General features: G+C 48.9%; 2 protein-coding genes across 2 annotated transcripts; both read left to right on the forward strand.

Moving 5' to 3' along the window:
• Positions 1 to 240: 240 nt before the first annotated feature.
• LOC125619465 (serine protease 40-like) lies at positions 241 to 5,530 on the forward strand. The gene is made up of 4 exons (XM_048812560.1): positions 241 to 367; positions 1,077 to 1,239; positions 3,165 to 3,451; positions 5,475 to 5,530. The coding sequence occupies exons 1-4, from the start codon at positions 241 to 243 to the stop codon at positions 5,528 to 5,530; spliced, it is 633 nt and encodes a 210-aa protein (XP_048668517.1).
• On the forward strand, positions 5,525 to 9,147 carry LOC107136600 (serine protease 40-like). Its single transcript, XM_015478913.2, has 2 exons — positions 5,525 to 5,853; positions 8,723 to 9,147. Exons 1-2 carry the CDS (start codon positions 5,809 to 5,811, stop codon positions 9,014 to 9,016), a joined length of 339 nt encoding a protein of 112 aa, XP_015334399.2. The 5' UTR covers positions 5,525 to 5,808; the 3' UTR covers positions 9,017 to 9,147.
• Positions 9,148 to 10,883: the final 1,736 nt, after the last annotated feature.

The raw sequence follows: 10,883 nt of genomic DNA on the forward strand, positions 1-10,883 counted from the left end.
AGAGGGAGGGGCCCTGTAACACCCTGTCTCTCCCTTCAATCTGGGGCCTCCCAGTGATCATTGTCTCCTGCAACCCTGAGGCTCTTGCACTTTGGGCTTGCCACTTCTCGCACTGGGCAGCCATTGGTGAGGTCTGGTCCCTGGAACCCCTGAACAGACCCAGGCGGTTTGCCAGCGAGCTGTTTGCTACAGGAGCGCGCGCTGTCTGATTCATCCGCGAAGCAGATGTGAACCGACCACATGGCGAGTACCGGGATCAAACTATCTGGCGAAGGCAGGCAGGGGCTCTGTATGCTGGCTACTCTCCTGTTCTGCCTGTGTCTGCAGCCACTGCATGCCCAAAACACCATGCCCAACCTATCAGAGGGTAAGCGGGCAGATGCAAGGGGTGGCCTCAGAGGGGCCAGGCCCTAGTCGTCTTTCAGCAGAACTCATATCCCTTCTCCCGACCCCTGACATTTCCTAGGATAACCTCAGCCAGGCCAAATCTAGCTATAGGAGTCCTGAAAGTAGGCAGCCAGGAGGCCTCTGAACCAGGAGAGGGGACAATGGGAGGGGGACTGAGAAGGCCTGGGAAAGGGGAATATTAAAAGGGTGCCTTGTTTCCCTTATAGTTTTTCTGCAATGAATTTCATGTCAGTTCATGGGCCAAGGGCCTGCATTAGCTTTTCTGGGTGTTATCACACCTTCTCTTTAACCAGCAGAGGTGGGAGGTCACAGTCAAGCAACCTAACCCCTGAACAGTAACATCCCTTCTATCAGTTTTCAGTTTGTCTTCAAATAGGGCTGTGCTCCTTAGGTGAAAAAGATCTGAGCCCAGTTCAGGACCCACCACCCTCCCTGGACCTCTGCTCTGTGCTTACTTTTTCCATGAGATGCAGCATCAGGCTGATATCCCCCCCCCCCCCCCGCCAGAACCCATGCATGTCACTTCATCCTGGGCCTTGGATATTCCTACCTGGGAAATGAGAGGAGGGGCCATGGTGTCCCCTAGGTGCTGTTGAAGTTGATATGTGGGGGCATCAAGGGCTGGTATTCTGAATGCAGATACTTCATGTCTGGAATTGTCTCCGCAGTATGTGGCAGGACCAGATTTACAGGGAAGATCTTTGGTGGTCAGAATGCAGAACCTGAACAGTGGCCATGGCAGGCCAGTGTATTTCTCAATGGCACATATGTCTGTGGAGCTGCCCTCATTGACAGCAACTGGGTGGCCTCTGCAGCCCACTGCTTCCAAAGGTGCAATTTCCCTCTGTGGGGCCCCAGCCATTAAGAAGGGACTGCAGGAGGGAGGCACAAGGTGGGCAGGATAGAAGAGACTTTCCTATTTAGGCTTTATTCTAGGATAGTTTGCTGCCATCAGATGTCCCTGTGCTGTTGCTCTGCCTTTGGCCCAATGTGCCCTCTACCTGGAATGCCATCCCTGCTTGTTTGTGGGCATCTTTCAGGCAGAGGCCTTGGACTTCATCTTACACCCTAAGGATGCCCTGCACTCCCGCACCCCCGCTTCCACTTTGGTAAACCCACCAAGATGATGTAGTTGTCACCATGACATGCACATTGCTTTTATTTTTATTTTTTTAAATATATTTTTAATTGTAGATGGACACGATATCTTATTTATTTACTTATGTGGTGCTGAGGGTTGAACCCAGGGCCTCACGTGCGCAAGGCAAGTGCTCTACCACTGAGCTACAACCCGGCCCACATGTTACTTTTAAATAGCTAACTAGAAATTAATTCACTCTGGTTGTGATTACCAATAAATACTGGAAATTAGACTTGAGTTAAAAAATGACCACCCCTACTCTTTATTTTCCATAAACACTAGGGATAAAAATCTCATCCCTCTCAGGATGGACTTTGTAGTCTGTGTCCTACCCACCCCTAGACAGTGTCTGCAGATGTCATCAGACCTTAGTTAACTCTTGTGCAAATGGTAGTGACTGTGAACTTATCCCTGGCCACACGTGTAGAACACGTGTAGAATGCTAGTCCCAGGTCCCTGTTTCCCAGGGCAGGTGGATTGGGGTTAGCCCACATAGACAGATGTCTTGCCTCCTCCAGCCAGGGCTCTCCATAAGCTATTCAGGGCACACCTTCTGTGGAGTCTTTCGCCCAGGTCCTAGCAACCTGCACATTCCACTACATTCCTCTCTGGAGTTGTCCTGGGACCCTGTTTAACCAACACCAGGGGTTCCTGCTGCTCCTGTAGTGATATGTACCTAGGAAGAGCTGAGGGTAGTATAAGGCATAAGTAAATAGTTTCTGCCCTGAGAGAGTGAGGCAGGTCATCAGGAGGCTGACTCACTCTGTGACCAGAGAGAAAAAGGAGGACACCACAGTTCATCCCAGAAGTCAGAGCTGTAGGAGTAGCTGACTGTGAGATCCCAACTGGGTTCCATTCTTATATTCAGCACCTAGGAGTACCAAGCCCACATGGGAGATGTGGAGATGCAAGACCCACCTTGAAAGTGAGACACAAGCCCAACTTCCACAGTAGACCCTAAGGACATGTCAGGGGGGGGGCACCATGGTTCCATCCAGTGTGAAAGCATGGAACTGGAGGGTCTTTTGGAGAGAAGGATCCAGGCATGAGGAGTCTGGGTAGGGGCACCACACAAGTGTGTCATGTGGGCTGGAAGGTCACTGGGGTTTCAAAACCAAGAAGTTTCCATGTATTCCTCCTTTTCCTTCACTACGACTTGTCGAGTGCCTGTGCCCAGGTTGGAGCCAGCCAGCTTGTAGAGAGGATGATGTGAGGATTGGAGGGAGGGGTCATGCTGGCCTAGGAAGTGGGGACTTTGAGAAGTCTGTTGGGCCATAAGAGGGTTTGATCAGGGATGAATATGCGACACATCTCTTCCCCTCCAAGATGAAGGAGCGCAACTTGATGTACCCTATATGTTTCTTTCTAGCAATAAGGTCCTCTGCTCCTTGGATTCTGGGGCATGCTGGAAAAGCCATTAGAAGCCTTCAAAGGACTAATATCCTAGGGCTGTGGGCAGAATCAAACTTACCTCAAGAGAAGGGCTATCCCGGTATTAGAAAAGGAGGCCAGAGAAACTTCTGAAATGATGGGGTGAGGCTGGTTGTCTGCCAGGTGGGTGGACAGTCGGAGCCAGGGTGCCCGTGCAGCACTCAGAGCATCTGCCTCCCGACAGGTCCCAGAACCCAGATGACTACTGGATCCTGCTAGGGTACAACCGGATGACCGATCCCAGTAACTACAGCATGCAGATGGCAGTGAGCCAGCTCATTGTCCACCCAGACTTCGACAAGCATCACTTTTTAGGGAGTGACATCACCTTGATGAAGCTGCACGTGCCTGTGAATTTCAACTCCCACGTCCTGCCTGCCTGTCTCCCTGAGAGCTCCACAAAGCCGGACCCTAAGAGTTCCTGCTGGATAAGTGGCTGGGGGATGACAGTTGATGAAACTGATCATGCAGGCAAGCAAAAGAGGGCAAGGGGTTGGGAGACCATTGTAGGCCCTTCCTGTCCTTCTAAAACTTCACAGATTCCTCAGTCTACTGTGAAAACAAAACAAAACAAAAAAAAAAAAACAAAAAAACAAGAAGGAAAACAACAAAAAAAAAAAACCTCTTACTTTCAGAATCAGAAACTTGAGCTCTTTGACTCCAGAGCCATTCTCATTTCCAGGGCTCTGAACAGCCAGATTCCAAGGTTCTGATTTATCTTTCATGGCTATGGAAAGTGTTGAGTATCCATAAGAAAAGGACCTGTATCTGGCTAAGACCAGCTGGGGCATTTATGGCTGAAGGACATTTACCTCTCTGAACCTCACTGCTCATCGTTGAGTGCAAGCAAAACTTGCCTATTCTGCCAGTTTCCGCAGGTTCCACATCTGTGGACTCAAACAATGGTGGATCCAAATCATTGATGGGCCAGCCACGGTGGCCCATGCCTATAATCTCAGTGGCTCAGAAGGCTAAAGCAGGAGAATCACGAGTTCAAAACCAACTTCAGCAATTTAGTGAAACCCAGTCTCTAAATAAAAATTTAAAAGAGGCTAGGGTATGGCTCAAATACTCCTGGGTTCAATTCCCCCTACACACACACACACACACACACAAAATGGTGGGAGAAGAATGGGGGTTAGGTAATATGTATTTTCATTATTCTATAAACAATATAGTATAACAACTATTTACATAGAACTTACATTGTGTTAGGTATTACAAATAATCTAGGGATGATTTAGAGCATAACAAAGTATTAGTTCTATGCATATACTATACCTTTTTTTAATAAAGGACTTGAGCATTTGAAATTTTGGTATGGGGTCCCTGCAGATATGAAGGGAGACTGTGTAGAGTTTTTTGTTGTTGTTGTTTTGTTTTTTGTTTTTTGGTACTGGGGATTGAACTCAGGGACTCCTGGAACACTGAACTACATGTCTAGCCCTATTTTGTATTTTATTTAGAGATAGGGTCTCACTGAGTTGCTTAGTGCCTCGCCATTGCTGAGGCTGCCTTTGAACTTGCAATCCTCTTGCCTTAGCCTCCCGAGCCGCTGGGATTGCAGGCATGCACCACCATGCCCGGCTAACTGTGTAGTTTTAGGTTGAGAGGGAGAATGTCAAGCAAAGATTTTTACACAAGAGTGAATGCTTTTGATTTAGGAAAATATACTGGTGAGTGAAAAAAAAAAGCAAAATGTAAATTTGGCGTGATTCATAGGGTTACTATCTGGAAGAACATCTCTGCATAGGCTTTGGAGACAGGAACTTCTTTGGGGTTGAGGTCAGAATCATCATCCCTGGTCTTGGTCTCAAATGTCAATCATGAGAATAGCTAACACTTCAACATTTCCAAGGACCCCCTGCTGGGATGTATTGTCGCTTTCCAAGAACCACTGGCAAGGCAAGGAGGATCTCCAAAATGGGTCTAGATAATAGTTGGAGCACGAAGGGAAGTCATGGGCTGGGGCAACCATGAGGGCACAGAGTAGCTGACATCAGTGGGCCCTCAGTGTCCTTTCTCCAGGCCCTCGCCTGACCACGGTTGCTTGGCCTGAACTCAGGTCTGGGATTTGCCACCCATCAGGGCCTTAGATAGCAAGCACTGTGCCAAGTAAGGCATCATCCTAGCATTGTGCTCCTAAGTGGGGACCCCAGGCCACAGGTGTGAGTGACAACTGGAAATAGAATCCAGTTGTCCAAGTCCACTTGCTCCTTGAGATGGGGCCGGTCTTATTGGCACCCGTGAAACATGCCACTGCTGCATCTTAGTCAGACTGAGAGTCCCAGTTCCCATCTTTGCTGCCTCCAGTACTGTCTCCACAGCAGCCAGAAGAATTGTTTCTGAAACATAAGTAAATGTTTCTATTATTTTGAAGTGTGCTTGGGATAAAATCCCAGTTCCACAGACTGGTGAGGAAGACGCTGCCTGTTCTGGGCCCTGCTATGATTGTGTCTCATCTTTTCAAGTCCCTGCTCTTGGGCCTTTGCAGTCACACTGACCTCTGTCCTGGTCCTTTCCACACAGACCCCTTACCGCAGCTCTTGAGAACACCTTTTCTCCTGGTCTTGCCTTCAACTGGGAGGCCTTCCCAGCCCCTGCCAGCTAGAGTGGGCACCCTCCATCAGCAAGCAGGCAGGAGAGGGAGTTGGCTTTGCCCTGGGCTGCACCTCACATCTGAATCCTCTCCCACAGAATCACTGCCACCTGCTATAACGCTTCAGGAGGCAGAGGTCAGTCTCTTAGACAATGAGGACTGTAACGCCTATTATAGATATTCAGACCCCAACGCAACTGGCTCAAAATCTGTTGGTGTATTTGACGACATGGTGTGTGCTGGGGACCCCATGAATGGAACATCCATCTGCCGGGTAAGTGAACCAACTCATAGTCTCCAGCTGGACCTCAGCCACCTCTCTGCTGCTGTGTTCCCTCCCCCTGGGTCTTCTTTGTACCTAGAGCCCCTAAAGAGCACAGTTAATATCCCATCCATTTTCTTTGTATCTTTTTAAAAATGTTGTCAAAGTGTAGCATGGAGAAAAGAGGAGATATAACTTGAACAGCTTGATGAATTTTTAGAAAGGGATATATTCATATAGCAGCACCCACAGGGTCCCACTCATTGCCCCTTCCTGTCATTAACTCCTCCAGAATAGCCCCCTCCTAGTTTATAAGGTGCTATGGCTTTGTTCTTAAACTTAACCTGAATGCAAATCAGATGTGATGAGGGCTTTTGCCTGGTCTCTTTTAGTCACTAATATGCTAGTGACATTTATCCATTCCACTGTGTAAGCACACATATCTACTTATCCCTTCTCGTATTGGTGGAATTGGGGGCAGTTTCCATTTGGGCTCTCTGTGAATGTCATTGCTGTGAACATCCTGTGTGTGTGAGCTTTAGGTCCCCATTTTGATTGGAGATCACCCTGGTAGTGGATTGTTATTTCATGATTGTGTCCATTTATACTCCCATCAGCAGTGAGTGAGAGTTCAATTTGCTGCACGTTGCTTGCCAGTACTCTGGATCATCCACTGTTTTCATTTTAACCACTGTATGTGATTTTTGATCTGCACCTGATAACTAATGAAGATAAATATTCTTATATGTCTATTACAAACTATTTTTCATATATTATTGCCTTTTTGTGAAGTGTGGGGGTCATCTGTCGTTTGTGTTGAATCATAGGATCTCTTTATATATATTGTGGATATGGGTCCATCATTGGATGCACGTATTATGAATGTTTTCTCTGTGTAAACTTTCCATTTTATAGTGAGGAAATTAAAGAGAGGACGTGGACAGCACTCTAAGGATGCATGGCCATTAAGTTAAGCGTGAAGAGTCTCTGACCCCCTTGAGAGTTGTGTTCCCCCCACTCCTGCAACCTCCCCTCCCTCTCTTGTGCTTTCCCTCTTGCTCTTGCTCTTTCCTGGCTGGCCCTGCAGCTCAGAAGTATTCCTCACATGCTCACTTCCTGACCCCACAACTTCCTCCTGTTACTCAGTCCTCACTTCTCAGCAGGCCTCACCTCTGGCAGGTTTGCATGTGCTCTTTCTTGCTCTCTTCTCACTCTGTCTGTCACACGCTGCAAGAGGGCCCCTCCTGTCTCCCCTGCACTCTTCACCCCTCCTCTGGACACCAGAACCCAACCTTTTCTCAATGGTCAGCCTGCTGTTCTTGCCTTGCATTTGAACCTGGATGAAGAGGGGATCAGACATGGAAAATCCTGTGTGCTGACCATTTCCCACCAGACACTGCCCCCCTCCTTTCTTCCACAGCTGTATCCTGAAGAGTTCCAGAGCCCTGCTGCTGGTCTGACCCCAGCAGCCCCAGAACATCCTTTCAGAATCTGCACACAGTCCCTTCACCTCCCTGCTGAGAATTTCCATGTCCTTGCCTGTCTCTAACCACACTCAGGCCTCACTGCTCCTCCAGTCTCCTCAGAGAAGCTCTCTAATGATCCAGTTAGTATAGACCTTCTGGGACTCTTCCTGTTGCCTGTGTGGCCCCCTTTCCACATGTTATATGTGCAGGTGTGTGGACATGTGGTCTTGTCACATCAAGCACCTCTTGCATAGAGACTCCCCAGGGGTATTATTCAACAGACAGCTGGAAGGCAATATGTTTCTTTGAGCTCCTCTTTTTGGCTTGTGAGATAAAGCCATTTCACCTGTGATTTTAAAAAGGGACCTTCCTTCTGGGGCCCTGCCATATTTAACATTACCGAGCATTCTTCTGAAGACCCTGGAACTCTGTGTGTTTCCAACTGAGCCCCAGACTGGGCCAAGCAGCACCTCTTTTACCCTTAGCACATTCAACAGCTTGGCATTTTCTAAAGAAGCTCAGTTAAGGAAATGAAGATATGCTAGAGACCTATTAAGTCAAAGACAAAGGCCTAGATGCCTTGCTGGACAGAGGATTTAACCAAAGTCCCTGGGCCAGGCCTCCAGGCCAGCCACCCAGCCACCCCATGGACCTCAAAGCCATCTCCCACGTGGATGAAAAGGTGGAGGGCACACTTGTGGCTCCTAGCATCCCCCAGTGCCTTCTCATAGGTCTGTGACTGTCAGCTGTGGAATGGGTCTCTAGGGTCCTGGCCTGGAGATATTGATCCAGGAGGTTTCTCCTGTACCTGGATTTTATTTATTTATTTGGGTACTAGAGATTGAACTCAGAGACACTTGACCACTGAGCCACACCCCTAGCCCTATTTTGTATTTTATTTTGAGATAGGGTCTGACTGAGTTGCTTAGCACCTCACCATTTGTGAGGCTGGCTTTGAACTTGTGATCCTCTTGTCTCAGCCTCCTGAACCACTGGGATTACAGGCGTGCACTACTGCGCCTGGCCATCTGTACCTGGATTTTAAAAAATTACCTCTGTGGTTCTGATGAACATGACTCTGAAGATGTTTCTTAATGGTAGAGCTCCTCCGAGTTTAATCTCTAGTACTGAAAAAAAAAAAAAAAAAAAAAAGGAAAAATTATCAGGGTGTGGTTGGGTGTAAGGGCATGAGAAAGCCCAGAGCAGGATCCTGGGATAAGCAGCAGCAACAGAGATTTTTGTCACTCCTAGGCTCTCAGGAACAAGAAAAGGGAGAGCCTTGGAGAGAAGGGTCCTTTGGAGTTGCAAAGACAGCCAGGAGACCTCTCGTGTCCACCTTGTCCTCTTCATACTGGGTAATGCATATTTCTGCCTGTCTTGGTCCTACTACCCATGTCCTTTGTCTTTCTCCTCAGGGAGATTCTGGGGGTCCCCTTGTCTGCCCGCTGGGCGGTGTTTGGTACCTGTTTGGACTGACCAGCTGGAGCGCAGAATGCCGTTTTCCCGTTGGTCCCAGTGTCTTCACCAATCTCAGCTACTTCGCTGACTGGATCAAGCAGCACCAGAAGGAGGCTCCCACCCCCAGCAGCATCATGGCCTCATCTACACAAAAGCAGCCTGCTCTGAGCCCTGTCCTGAAGCCCAGGATGACTGTGCTGCTGTCTGCTCAGTTCCTCCTGCTGTGGCTGAGTTTGGTCAGTGCTCAGTGACAGGCTCGCAGCACGTTCACGCCCAGCTTTCCTCCACAAGGCCCCTGGCTGAGCTCTGCACTGTCCTTCCATGCTTCCATCTCTGGGCTGTCCTGTCCATCTAAGGCCCAGACCTGATGAAATAAAAACAACCCAAGGAACTTCTGGCTCCTGTTTTGAAACTGTCAATGCCATACCTCATGTCCTGCTGGGCTTCAAGGTGCTTAGTGGTAGAAGGCCTCACTCCTCCCTAGGAAGGGACAGCTGAGGGGACACCCAGGGGACTGGGCTGGCCATATGTGAGTTTTGTCACTGTCTTCAGGCCCCAGTCTTGCCCTCAAGGGTATGTGGTTTTCTAGAAGGAGCCACAGTGCAGGGGTTGGAACCTCAGTATATGGGGTAAGTTCTCATGATCCTGGCTGGAGCTGGATGATTTGCCCCCGTTGAGTATGAGCAAGTGTCTTCCAGGCCCACAGGTCACGGAGGCTCTTCTGGAGAAGTTTCAAGTAAAAGGCAAAGGGCCCTGAGATCTGTGTCTTGGGTCAGCAATCTTGGGAGCCCTGTTGCCCCTGTACCCACCACCTCCCCTCCCCCGACACCATCAGCCTGGGCCCCAGTGCCTGTGGGCTTGCTTCAGCTTGTGTGTTTGAGGCTTAGAAGGCCCAGGACTTGCTGGCCTAGCACTCAGCTGGCCCCTGGAGCACTGGCCACCCACAGTTCCCGTTGCCACTTATCTTCCACCCAGGGTGGCTCATGCCGCCTGGCCTGGTGTTCACCCACACACAAACTTCAGCCTTGTCCCTTAACAGGCATGTTCCCGTGGGAAGCTTGGGGTTATCTGATTGCCCAAGTCCCTCAGGCCTCCTCTAACAGTGCAGGCAGGCTCCCACACCTAGTGTTCTCTGCAGACCTACTGGATCACAGCTTTAGCCCCACTCCCTGCTACCTGGGATCCACCTCAGCACTCACTTCTATTAGCCAGGTGCAATCTATTTTTACAGATCTGGATGGTTCAGTTACTTGTCTGAGGTCATGTAGGTAGTAACCTGAGGAGGATTTCATACCAAGATCTGGAGAAAGACCACAAGAGTTTGTTCTTCCCACTAGAGGCCACAGGCCCTGTCTGACTTTTCCTTGGAGGCCACATTTTAGAGGAATCAGCTGCCCTGCCCCACTGTGGTTGGTTGAAAGGGAGGTTCCCAGTGTGGAGAACACATCTTCAGGACTGGTGAGCCAGGGTCTAGGGGTATCCCTTGCATGACTTTCACCAAAGGTATGGACTTTGTAGAGAGTACACTTAAGTTGGTATATTTTCAGAGTGCTTATTTACTGAAGAACCAATGTTTGTCTGGATGCAGTGACACATGCTTATAATCCCTGCAACATGGGAGGCTGGGACAGGAGATCACAAGTTAGAGCCTACACTGCACAATTTAGGAGACCCTTCTCAAAATAAAAAATAAAAAGGTCTGGAGATGTTTCTTAATGGTAGAGCTCCTCTGGGTTTAATCTCTAGTACTGGAGAAAAGAAAAGAAAAATTATCAGGGTATGGTTGGGTGTAAGGGCATGAGAAAGCCCAGAGCAGGATCCTGGTATAAGCAATAGCAATAGAGATTTTTGTCACTCCTAGGCTCTCAGGAACAAGAAAGGGAGCGCCTTGGAGAGAAGGGGCCTGTGGAGTTGCAAACACAGCCAGGCATGGTAGCACTCACCTGTAATCCCAGTGATGTGGAGGCTAAAGCAGGAGCATCAGGAATTCAAGGTGGGTTGGCAGGGGCATAGGCACTAGGAATATAACAGATATAAAGCACACCTGTGTTAGAGTCTGTAAACAAGTCAAAATAACACCTGGCATTCTGCCAGGGGAATGTTAAGAGTTCATAAACA

Source organism: Marmota marmota, unplaced genomic scaffold, assembly GCF_001458135.2.
Source record: "Marmota marmota marmota unplaced genomic scaffold, marMar, whole genome shotgun sequence".
In the NCBI taxonomy this organism is placed as follows: domain Eukaryota; kingdom Metazoa; phylum Chordata; class Mammalia; order Rodentia; family Sciuridae; genus Marmota; species Marmota marmota.